The 12,563-nt window shown below is 54.5% G+C and overlaps 1 protein-coding gene across 1 annotated transcript in view; it reads left to right on the top strand.

Moving 5' to 3' along the window:
- The window catches only part of Kcnq4 (potassium voltage-gated channel subfamily Q member 4), a 50,985-nt gene that overhangs the window by 28,029 nt on the left and 10,393 nt on the right, over nucleotides 1–12,563 (top strand). The window contains exons 2-9 of the mRNA XM_052177231.1: nucleotides 1,678–1,768; nucleotides 2,149–2,275; nucleotides 2,473–2,648; nucleotides 3,322–3,447; nucleotides 3,845–3,955; nucleotides 4,118–4,213; nucleotides 6,117–6,205; nucleotides 7,756–7,917. Coding sequence (XP_052033191.1) covers nucleotides 1,678–1,768; nucleotides 2,149–2,275; nucleotides 2,473–2,648; nucleotides 3,322–3,447; nucleotides 3,845–3,955; nucleotides 4,118–4,213; nucleotides 6,117–6,205; nucleotides 7,756–7,917 — 978 coding nt within the window. The remainder of the gene's footprint in view (nucleotides 1–1,677; nucleotides 1,769–2,148; nucleotides 2,276–2,472; nucleotides 2,649–3,321; nucleotides 3,448–3,844; nucleotides 3,956–4,117; nucleotides 4,214–6,116; nucleotides 6,206–7,755; nucleotides 7,918–12,563) is intronic.

The raw sequence follows: 12,563 nt of genomic DNA, 5'->3' as shown, positions 1-12,563 counted from the left end.
AAATCTTAGGAAGCACAGATAAACAAAAACGAGCAAACAAACAAACCTTGCCTGCCACTGTCAGCGCATGCATAAAAGGCATCTCTTCCTAAACATCGGGATCACATGACACTTGAGGTTTCAGAATCAGCTCTTTTCACTTGAGTCTCTTGTGGATAGTTGATACCTGTGTAACTATTGAAGTGGCAAGAAGAAAAAAAAGGAAAAGAATTCCAGAAGTGCTCGTCAGAAAACACTGGAGGTCTCAGGCAGCTGAGAGGCAATGCCAACAGTGCCTGGGCTGCAGCCCCCATTCCAGTAGCCTCCTGGTGTTGGTCCTGTGGTTAGTGACTGAATCTGAGGACTGGGGCACACATTTCCCTCTTGCCTCATGTCTCTGTTGACTCAGCTCTGGCCTGGAACTGGCGGCAGAGGCCTCTGCCTCACCCATTCATCTGAAACCCTTTACCGGCAGCTGCTTCTTGCCTCCTTGATCCAGGAGCATTTCCTGTGATGCAGCCTCAGATGCTGACCTCCAAGGAGGTGTAAGTGGGCCAGGGCACAACCAAATGCTACTCTCAACTGTCTATCAGCTTTTACAGAGAAGGAGGCTGGCCAGAAGAGGTCAGTGATTTTCCTAGGTGTATACACACATTCACACGCGCGCGTACACACACACACACACACACACACACACACATTCACACACCACACGAGATATGCACGCACGCTTGAACATAAATAAAGGTAAGTAGAAAGAGACTTGGCCTGGGCATGGTGTTGCACACTTGTAATCCTAGAACTTGTGAGTCAGAGACTGGGGGCTAGAGTTCAAGGCCAGCCTGGGCTACACAGCAAGACCCTGCCTCAAAAAATTAACAAAAGAAAGAGCAACCCCTGGACCACATACAAGAAAGCAGAGCTCCAGGAGGGAGTTTGAAGAGGGAGCCGTGAGCAGGACTCAGAAGTTCTGGGGAGCATGTAGGGTTTGTACGGGGCTGAGGAGTGTGCGAGGCTCAGATGGATCTCAGCAATAGAGATCTGAGAACACACAGGAAGACATGCATGTGGTGGTCACAGGTGTGAGTGTTTGTACTTGTGGAGGCCAGAGGAGGGCATTTGTGCCCTGTGATATCACTGTCTGCCTTATTGCCCCGAGACGGGGGCCTCCTGTGGTCCCAAAGCTCACTGTTTCAACTGAATGGGCTGGCCGGCCCATGAGCTTCTGTGAGCTGCCTGCCTCTGATCCCAACACTAGGGTTATAGACTCGTGTGGTCATGCCCACCTTTTTACGTGTGTATGCAGGATCTTGGGCTTGTACAGTGAGTGCTCTTACTCCTGAGCCACCTCCCCAGCCCTTTCTTCTGTAGCTGACTCATTATGAATTCCACAGAAACATGGGGCAGAGCAGCTGTCTCTATTCTTCAGTTGAGGCCACAGCTTTTGAGCTCTGCTGGAATGCTTCCTTGGGACCTTAAAATGGAGCCCAGGGCCAAGGCGAGTGGGTGGCTGAGCCTGGGGAAACAGCCTCTATGTTCTTTTGCCAGCCCAGGAGGGGAAAAACTGGGAGGCCTCCTCCCTCAACTTCAGTCATGCCAAGGTCCTCTGGAGAGGACTTGGGAGGTGTCTGAGCTCAGCATCCCTCAGGAGTCCCCTTCCCCCTGCAATCTAACCTTCCTGGTCACCCTCCATTGCAGATTTTTGCTGGTCTTCAGCTGCCTGGTGCTGTCTGTGCTGTCCACCATCCAGGAGCACCAGGAACTTGCCAACGAGTGTCTCCTTATCTTGGTGAGTGCTGGGAGTCCCCGACAGATTCTCCTTTGAGGGAGAACAGCGTACGAATAGGCTCCAATCTGCACCCAAACAGAAACAAACCTCACCCACAGAAGGCCTTCCACCCACGGAGAGCCATGTCACCGAACCAGGGCTGAGTCTAGAATGGCAGGAAGGCTGAGGGTGGGGAGAAGAAAAAAAAATCCAGCATCTTATGAAGCTAGCCGCTTGTGTATGAGGGCAAATTTGGGTTTCTGTTCTTCCTAGAGGACAAAGAGAGGGTATCCTCCATAGTGGAACACTCTCAAAACTTTCCAGGTATAAGAGGGACCTAACCAGGCGTTGGTGTTCCTAACTCAGGATTGGGCTCTGATCTGGGTCCTGGTTCCCCACAGGAATTCGTGATGATCGTGGTCTTTGGTTTAGAGTATATAATCCGTGTCTGGTCGGCCGGATGCTGTTGTCGCTACAGAGGATGGCAAGGTCGCTTCCGCTTCGCCAGGAAACCCTTCTGTGTCATCGGTATAATGCCTTCCCTTCACTGCCCCACTCCAAACCTCAAGGAGGCATTTTGATCCCAGCCTTGACCCGATCCTGGTTTCTCATGAATTTTAGTGGACCCTCCCTATCTGGACTCCACCCACTTAATGTCCCAGGAGTTCCAGACCCCAGGTCTTGACACGGGGTGGGGCTGGTGACTTGGACACCCTGCTCCACAGACTTCATCGTGTTCGTGGCCTCGGTGGCGGTGATCGCTGCAGGCACACAGGGCAACATCTTTGCTACATCCGCGTTGCGCAGTATGCGCTTCCTGCAGATCCTGCGCATGGTGCGCATGGACCGCCGCGGTGGCACCTGGAAGCTGTTGGGATCGGTGGTCTATGCGCACAGTAAGGTGAGGCTGGAGACCTGTGAGCGGAACCAAGCTGCTGGACACTACTACCCTAGGCACACGCAAGAGGCGGAGTAGGGGCGGGGCCAAATTGGGGCGGGCACCTAGGGACTGGAGCTAGGCCAGGCTGGCCTTGTCAGGCACTGATGGGGGGAGTTAGTGAGTGATGAGGTATACAGTGGGGCAAAAGTACAGTTGGGGAGTGACGGGGACGTGGCTTGTCTGAAGTATGGGGCTGGAGCTTAGCGGGGGGTGAGCCTAATAGAAACTGGAGGCGGGTCCTACATTAGGGGTCGAGGTGGCTGGAGCCAGCAGGGGCGGGGCTCAGACAAGGCCTGAGAGGTTGGGCTTAAGGGTCACACCCGGAAGTCCTCAGGTTAAGAGAGGGCTGCTCGCAATGGAGTGCGGGACTGGATGGGTCCTAGGGGTGAGTCTGGAAAGGAACAGACGGAGCTCCTGGGTTAAGGCCTGAAAGGTGGAGCTAGAATGGCAGGACACAGTGGGCCTGGAGAAGAAGGCCCGAGCCGCCATGATTAAGGACGGGCCTCGGGGTCTGACTTTTGGGGTTTCAGAGGAGGCCGGGAAGGGGCTCCTTCCTTGAAGAAGGGGGTGACTGGAGAGTGTGTGTAGCCTTATTCCCCCAGTGACAGGTAGGTGCCCTTCGTCCTTCCCCCAGGAGCTGATCACCGCCTGGTACATCGGGTTCCTGGTTCTCATCTTCGCCTCGTTCCTCGTCTACCTGGCTGAGAAGGATGCCAACTCTGACTTCTCCTCCTATGCCGACTCGCTCTGGTGGGGGACGGTGCGTGAGGGTCTGTGCAGGGTGCCCTTCCCCCTAGCAACATCCCTGGACACTTCCCAGGTTCTGACCTCGATGGCCCATCCTTGTTTCTTTACACTAAGGCTGGGGTTCCTGTGCCGGTCCCTGTGCTTGTCCTCCCACTCTGTGGGACCTGTCTGTGCCCTCATATCCAGCCCTCGCTCAACCCTGCGACGTGTACCGCTTTTCCTTGACTAATCTGAGAACAGAATCCATCTGAATCCCCCGGGCTCTCTGAGAAGTCCTTGAGGCCAATCCCTATGGTTGTAGAGGAAGTCCTTCTCTTGTTATTAATTTTCCACTTGTATTTGATGCACCTTCAAGTCCTTGCGTCAGGTCCCTGTGCCCAGTCCTATGGGTAACCTGTTTGTATCTCCAGATTACACTGACGACCATTGGCTATGGTGACAAGACGCCACATACATGGCTGGGCAGGGTTCTGGCTGCCGGCTTCGCCTTACTGGGCATCTCCTTCTTTGCCCTGCCTGCTGTGAGTTCTCTGCTGGTTGTTGAGGGAGGCTGGGGCCTGACCAGCCTGGTCCTAAATTTACTTTGGGCAGCCTGGGGTGTCCCAGATGGACAGGTATGGGACGCCCTAGTAGCCTCTTGTCCTCTTTGCCACACTACCTACAGCCATGCCTTATTCCCACAGGGCATCCTGGGCTCTGGCTTTGCCCTGAAGGTCCAGGAACAGCACAGGCAGAAGCACTTTGAGAAGCGGAGGATGCCAGCAGCCAATCTCATCCAGGTACACGATGCTTAGGCAAGCCTGTGCTGTGTCAGCCCTGCGTGCTGACCTATGGGTTCCAAACTTATAAACTACAACTCTCCTTCAAAGTTCAGAGAGGGTGGAGACTTTTGGGGTGGGGAGGCGAGGCCACGTTACAGACAGAGCTGGGATGCTGACTGCAGTATCAGTCATGCTCCTCTACCCCATAGCAAACCTGCTTTTGAACTCCCTAGACCCGCCCTGTTGCCAGCCCTGGCTATAATGGAGGATGGGGAGAGAGCCTGGGGCAAAAGGCCCCCCTCCTCGTGCTGGAGACCTAACTCTGCCATCCTGAAACTGTCAGCCTGCTACACCCCCAGCACCCTGATACAGTCACTGTGTCCTAAGGAAGTCATGCAAGAAGATAATCCAGGGCTAGATGATTAGAATTGCCAGCATTTAATGGGCAGCTGAAACGGGAGCCGGTCAAGGAAATAGGAGGGGCGTGGCCAGGGATGGGAGCAGATGCAGGAAGCAGGAGCTTGTGATCTGTTTCCCTCAGCCTGATGGATGATCTGAGCGGACTCTGATCTGCATGCCTCTCACCATTGCCTTGACTCCTCTCCAGTGTAGGGGTGCGCTAGAGAACTCCCTGTAGGAAACAGCTGAGGGATACTGACACAGCACACCTCTGCCTGCTCCCCAGCACACCACCCTCTGACCCCCCCCCCCAGACCCAAGCCTGACTCTGTTTCTCCTTATCTCTCCTTCCCAGGGTAGGACCCTTTCTCGATCCCTGCTATCTCTAACCACCAGCCCGGCCTTTTCTTCTTAGCATCCTTTGGGGCACAATGGCCACTGTCCTCTGGGAGCTGGCCTCCCCAGGGGCATTGTAGGGGCAGGCAGCTGGCACTGTCCATGCTGAGAGACAGCTGGTATTGTGGTACCCATAATTAATGAGAGCTCTGGCAGCTGCTCCCCTGCCCATGCCAGGGACCCAGGCAAGCAGGAAGCAAAAATATTTCTGTCTTAGGAAGGCGCCAGGCTGGTGAGGTCACTCGTGGCAACCCCTTAAGGACAAGAGGCACCCAAAGGAGGGGGGCATCCAGGGCTGGTCTGATTCTGCGTTGTCCTGTCTGTTTCCCTATCTCCCTGCCCTGGTGGATTCCCAGGTCTTCCCAGGTTCCTCTCTTCATCTGGAGGATGAGGGACAGTTTTGCTTCTCATTTGACTGTAGTTCCTTCTGCTGCAGTGTCTGTAGCTGCTGAAGAGTTGGTGGTCATCAGTCTTTGCCGCTGTCCCATGGGCCCTAGTAGTTCCGTGGTAGCAGTAGGCAGCCATTGAAAATACAGTGGACTTGCTGTTTGTAAAGCCATTCACTTAGTCAACGCTCCCTCCCCAAACACTTGCTGAACTACGTACGCGTGCCAGATACTGTACTTGGCACTGAGGATGAAGGGGTGCCCGTGATGCAACTTATGAAGAAAGACACTAAGCAGACACTGTGAATGTGCACTTAGCTAAGGGAGCTAACAGGAGGGCTTAAAGGGGCCTGGCCATCAGTGCGCCAGGCGCTAAGCTTAGCATTGGGCGGATATCTATTCATTGCGGCCACACAACACTCTGTTGGGTCAACAATGGTCAGTTTATTCTGCATGGGAGAATGGATTAGAAACCCATGCCTATCTGATCACAGACCCCAGTTCTCTACCCAGTGCTTGTAGGCCCCTGGCTCTGGTACCAATTTACTGGGTCACCTTGAAGAAGTCATTTCTCTCTAGGTCTTGGTTTCTTGGCTGGCCCTGCTGGTAGCTATGGAATTCGACTTGGCCTCTGGTCCTGGCAGCACCCTCAGCTGGCCTGGGACTGGGTTCCTTCAGGAGCAGAGGGCTGGTGGGTGGCTAAGGGCTTCTATGACACTCCATCCTCCCTACGCCTCCAGGCTGCATGGCGCCTGTACTCTACCGACACAAGCCGGGCCTATTTGACAGCCACCTGGTATTACTATGACAGCATCCTCCCATCTTTCAGGTAGGTGCTGCTGGAGTGAGGGGGGTAGGGGCTGGCACTAATGCCCCCTGAGAAGATTCCTTCAGGGTTGAGAAAGGAGATGCTCCCAAGGGGGCATCTGGGACTAACTCTTGAAGTCCTGCATAACTTGGAGCATGGCTGGTCCTCTCCCCAACTCTTCTGTGTCCACTGGTCCCAGAGTATTGATGTAGCTCTGCCCCTGAAGCCGAGCTCCACTCATGGAGTACTGGCCGTCCACATGCTCACCCACAGATGCTGCCACCCAGGGAAGCTACACCAGCTCATCCCCCCTCAGTCCCACGTCGGGGACATATTAGCTTGTACCGACCAATGCAGTTGGTGCTCTGCAGAAATAAGCGCGCTTGCCCCAGAGTCCCTGTGTGTGCTTGTGTGGCCCGTTACTGTTGTGGGCAGCAGCCTCTGAGGCCAGGAGCGGGTCTGCTCTGCTGGCTTCAGGCTGGGCTGAGACTGAATGGGGGCGGCTCCGTGCTGAAAGTTATTAATAGAATCATCAAGGTGTGTGGAGCCAGGTGCCTGGCCAGGCCCTGGGGCAGGAATGAAGACTGCAGAGCCGGCTGGGTTGGCTCAGTCCCATGGGCAGGATGGCATGGAGAGCGTGCTATCCAGGCTGCTGTGCTCAGCGCTTCTCTCCACGGTCGCTGCCTCATTAGTTACCCTTGAGCAGCTGTTGCCTGATCCCACTTGCCCATCCCTGCACCTGGCCCCCTCTCACTCCCCCCTGTCCCCCAGGGGATGAGCAGGAGGTAGGGTCTGGAAAGGGGGCTCCCCACATCCTCCCTCTCCCCAACTCCACACCCGACAGAGGCAAGCTCCTACCTCAGAGGTAGGGCCAGGGGCTGGATTTGAAGCAGCCACTTTACGGAGGAGTGATAATTTTAAGGGCTCAAGACCAAGACAGAAAGGGCGCAGGGACTAGATGCTTAGAAACTGGCAAGGAAGTGGTGGGGGGCGGGGGGACGACTCTAGATAGGGTGGCCTGGGTTTCCTAGTAAGAGAAACAGCTTGGCCTGGAGATTTGGGCTCCATTGGAAAGGCAGGTGAGTGGTGGGTATCTTCCCGGTTACGGCAGCAGGAAATGACCTGGAGAGTGAGTGGACAGCCAACCCGACACCATCTCCAGGGACCTCATGGTAGGAGGAACACTACAGGGTAGGGAAGCTGGGCTGGCCACCCTATCAAATCTGCTGTTAGCTCCAGTCTCCTCCTAAAACCAGAGTCAGATTGGGAGACTGAGGATCTCCGAGCCTCTGATGGCCGCTCAGTAGGCGCGGCTCCACCATGAGGAGCCTCAGCTAGATTTGAACTCCCTCTTCGTGTGGGTACTCTGGACTTAATGCCCAACCTGCATAACCATACCTAGATTCCTTCCGACTTCCCAGAAGCTTCTTCAGAGGGGGGAGAAAGCTAGTCTCTCCACCCTGCCTGTTCTGGCCTGTGGTGTCTGAGGGCACTCTTAGACGGGTCCACTGGGTGAGGTGGGTGGTGTCCCCCAAGGCCCTGACCATAGCTGATGGCGCCCTCTCCTGCAGAGAGCTGGCCCTCTTGTTTGAGCACATACAACGGGCCCGCAATGGGGGCCTGCGGCCCCTGGAGGTGAGGCGGGCGCCAGTGCCTGATGGAGCGCCCTCTCGCTACCCGCCCGTTGCCACCTGCCACCGGCCAGGCAGTGCCTCCTTCTGCCCTGGGGAAAGGTAGGGGCCCCGTGAGGCCACCACCACCTCTTGCTTCTCCTCTTCTTCTTCCGTTTTCTGTCTCACCCTCTCTCAGACCTCCTCCAGCCACCACATGGGTGTATGGACCTGTTTGGGGGATTCTCTGACATTGTTGTGAGGCCTGGTAGTTGTCGTCAGATGACCAGACAGGTACAGACTGAGGGCCCTCTCTAGAGAGGCCACAGTGGACTTACCGTTCTGTTCTCTGGGTCTCCAGGGTCTGAGAGGGACAGCTGTCCACACCATTCCTTCCTGTCACCTCCATCGTTCATACCATTGTCCTCTTTCTTTCTCTGTTTCCACGTCCCCACCCCCCATTCTTCCCACCCCTGCACCCCCATCCCTCCCGGGAAGCTGGAGAGAGGACGAGGCCGCTGGCCCCAGGTGCTTACGGCTCAGGTAATCGAGGGCGCACCCCCCCTGTTCTGTTCTGGGGTGTGAGGGCAGGGATCCCTTCCCCCAGCATGCTCACTCAACATGCTAAACACACCTCCCAGGAGCAGGTGCCTGCCGGAAAGAGAACTCTGTGACTAAGATTGCTGTGACAGGACCTTCGCGAACTCCGCCAACGACTAACATGCTTATCTCTGCGGCTCTGCTAGAGCAGGGCCGGGGTGGGGGGTGGTCTCTTGGGGCTCTCTTCTTCTATATTGAGGTACTCTTTGCTGTTCCCAACCCTCTCTCCCAACTTGACCTGGAGCTTTTGCCCGTTGAAAGAAGAATCAAAAGAGAAAAGTGCTTGCTTCATCTACGTGCCTCTAAGTGGAGGAATCCCCGGCGTGTTAGGATAAGGGAAACCCCTCCTCGTGTCTTAGGAAGACACAGTGAGGTTGCTTCAACCCTTTTGAAGTCAAGGGTCAGCTCAGTGCCCTCATGCTCTCTTCCTCTTTGCCCATCGCTTTTGCCTTGCCTCATCCCACACATCTTCCTTGAACTAGTCAGGTGGACATCTGTTCCTTGAGTCTGAGGTATCATTAAGCCTTGGTCCAACATTAGTGATCAGGGAAGAGGCAACTCCCTCTACACAGAGAAACTCACCTCTGCCATGCGCCCTGGAGAAAGTCGTCCGGCAGCTCTGTTCACTGCAGTGAGCGTGTTCAGGCTCCTCAGGGGCCCTAGTCTCTGGGGCTGAAGAGGCTTGGGGGATGGATTGAGGAGGAGGATAAGCGGGAGCAGAGTCTTTTTCTTGTTCACAATAAAGGAAGGCTCTTACTGGCCAAGGGCTAGACAGGTCTGGAACTTCAGGGAGAAGAAATTTGGCCAAGCTAGACTGGGAACTCCCCTGAAGAGAAGCCCCCGTGTCACCTGACTTGGGTTCTCCATCACTGCCTGTAGATACCACCATGCTTGCCAAACCACAGCTTATAGTCAGAAACTCACAAGGTTTGGCATTCTGGCAACCATAAGCAGGGCCAAATATGGCCTTTGAGCTTCCAGTTCACTCTTGGATCCCTTCAGCTGGATCAGAAGACACTTGGGGTGCAAGGGAGCTTGGAGCCTATGCCCTTAATGATTGATTCTGGGTCCCTGAGTGCTCAGAGGCCTGGGAACATGGATGTTGAAAGCCTGGCATTATTAACACTGTATCTGTCTGCTCTGAAGTGTCTGTCTGCTCTGTGTGTGATGGTGGATGACTCAGGAACCTGGGTGAGTCGGGTGAGTGTTGAGCTGTGACTTTTGGATCCATCACTTGGTCAAGCCAAGTGACCATGCCCCTAATCCTGGCTATCCTGACCCTAGGAGATGGGGTGTAACCCCCAAACATGTGTGTACATAGACATGTGTGTACACACATGTGTACACACTTATCTCCCACACCCTACCCTGGTTTGGCCACATGGAGCTTGGAGATGGCCGGCGCACTGAGCATGTTTCCAGGAAGCGGGGCTCCAAGGGGGAGCAGGACTTCCTGGGAATGGCATTCCCAGTGCCAGGACCTCCCCTTGAGGGTTATGGGATGAATCTCTAAAACCCAGGTCTCCTGACTGCCTGTGTCCACATCCCATGGAGCACATACTCAGAATGCAAAGGATGGGACTTCTCCATCCCACAGACTCAGTCTCTGGAGACGGGACCTAGAGTTCTGCAGGCTCGCCATACACCCAAGGGATCGTATGCAGAGCCTGAGCATCTCTGCATCCTGGGGTCGGGACTGGAAGATGGCTTCAGTGGGGATCCTTCTCTCCTTCCAGCCACAGGAGGCCAGTCCCACCCTGGCAGTACCCCACACTCTGTCCGCCTGTCTGTTCATCACTAACCTCTGTTCGTGTCTTGTTCTCAACCTTCCAGCCAGATGTTTAGTAATAAGCGGAGTTTCTTTCGGATCCACGCCAGCTGGAGACCGAGGTACCCCCTCGTCTGCTCCTCCTGTCCCCTCTCTTCCTTTCTCCTCCCACTTTAGGGGCCGGAGAGGGGGACAGGATGGGTGAAGGACAAGGTGCATGTGCCTGCCGCCTGCAATCTGCCTTGGGGCCCTAAGAAGCCCCCTTGCTTTCCTGGGGACGCCTCTGCCAGGCTTAGGGCCCAGTGTGTCAGAAGGGACATTCTCAGGAGCTGAGGGTGTGCTGGCCATGCTGCAGCCCCCTGTGGTATCTTAGCTAAATTCCTTCTCTCCTTTGGATCTTTTCCCTTCTGTGGAATGGACAGGATAAACTAGAGGCTCTCTGAGGGTCCTTCCCACTCTGACCTGTGCCAACCTTGGAAGCAGTTTCCTGACTCTCCAGTCTCTGCCTGGGAAGCCCACAGGTGTCTGAAGTGGCTGTGCCCGGCACTTCTGTCACCAATTTCACAGTCCCTGTTCTTTTCAGCTGCATCACGACTACATTTGTGGTACCTGCCCCGTGCCAGGCCCGGCTCTGGGCACCGGGGAAATGGTAATGAATAAAACATGGTCCCCAGAGAGTTGCAGAGTAATTGTGGTTCAGTGCATTGAGTACAACACACGAGGGAAGCAGAGGGGATGTGCAGCTGAGGTCAGGCATTTAGCCCAGAAGCAGGCCTGCAAGAGGGGGCTGCCAGGGGAGGGTGCTCAAGCCAGAGAGCCGTAGAAATCAGGCTTGGAGAAAGTATATAGCTGTGGGAGATGAGCCTGTAGCCTAGCATGGCCTGATCTGAGAGTGGCTTGCTGGAGGCAGGGCTGGGGCAGGACTGGGTCACAAGAACCCAAGCCCAGTATGAGCCTCGTTCTATTGGCATATAGGTGGCCTGGGTTCATGCAGCCTCTGACTCCCTGAGGTGCCAGTGGAACCTTGTGGTCGGGAATGAGAGCCAAGTCCCCAAATTGTCTGTGTGCTTCTGTTGAGAGGCAGCCCGTTTTAGAATTGTTAGTTCCAGGCCACCATCTAGCTCCAATTTGCTAGCTATGTGTCCTCAGACACAACACCTAACTTTTTATGCCTCAGTTCCCTTCCATGTAAAATATAGGTGCTAATGGGACTTGCTTCTGCTAAAACTGACTGGCTCCTGTAAACATTGACCTCAATCAATTTACTATGCTTGTCAGTTAAGAAGGCCTTTGGGGTGTGGCTCAGTTGGTAGTGTGCTTGCCTAGAATGCATGCATGTGCTTCCTAGTGCTGCATAAACTGGATATGATGGTGCATGCTTATAGTCTTAGCACACAGGAGGGAGAGGCAGGAGGATCAGAAGTTCAAGGTTATCCTCAGTCACATATCAAGTTTTGGGCCAGCTTGTGCTACATGAGATCCCATCTATAAACAAACAAATAAAAAAAAAAAACATACTTCTGGAAGCTGAGGAGGATGTAGCTGTATGGTAGATCTCGAGAATGCTATCCCCAATCCTGAAAAAAGAAAAAAACAAAACAAAAACCCAAAAGTTTGGGAACATGTCTGTAGGAAATAGGGGCTGCCTGAGAGTGGCACTGAAGAGACTGGGTTAGACCTATTCCTGTGCAAGTGTAGGTTGGAGGGCAGGAAGAATCAAAGGCCAATGGGAAGGCTCTTTCTCTGTAGTCCCTGAAGAGGGACTGTGTGGAATAGGCACAGGTGGTATTTTCCCAGCCTGGGCTACGATAGGCCGAGTTCCCTGTGGCTGTGACTACAAGGGCTAGCTGGGTTTTCAGGGTGGTTAGAGAGCAGCTAACTGCTCCTTTCCCCTCTCTCACACCTCTCCATCCGCATCCACCCAGGCACCACAGCTCCACTCTTCTCTACCTCAGCACTATTGACGTTTTGAACCGGACCATTCTTTCACTGGGGCCTCCAGCATGCATCTTGGGATGAAAGACTCCTAGGATTTCTGGCCTCCACTCAGGATGTCCCAGGAGAGCACCTTGACAGAAAGATGACTTACCCCAGTGTCCCCAGTGACAGATGCCATCTGGACAAGATAGCTGAGGACCACTGCCACAGTCCCCATACTAATCCCTTGTCCCAGAAAAAGACACAGTCTCGGAAATCAGAAAATAGAGCCCAACCTTGTTCTAGTTTTAGGCAAGCCATCTCTCTCTTTCTGCACCCATAGAAGAGGGATAGCAAATTTAGAGACCCTACAAGAGGACCCTCGGAGGCCGAAAACACCAGGGTCTGCAGCTGGGCCCCATGCGCTCTAAGGAGCCGAGGAGGAAAAGGGCTTTTTTGGTGCCTGCCATGTGCCAGGTTTCCT

Source organism: Apodemus sylvaticus, chromosome 3, assembly GCF_947179515.1.
Source record: "Apodemus sylvaticus chromosome 3, mApoSyl1.1, whole genome shotgun sequence".
Lineage (NCBI taxonomy): Eukaryota > Metazoa > Chordata > Mammalia > Rodentia > Muridae > Apodemus > Apodemus sylvaticus.
The sequence above is the reverse complement of the archived record's forward strand: the minus strand, read 5'-3'. Positions and strand labels throughout refer to the sequence as shown.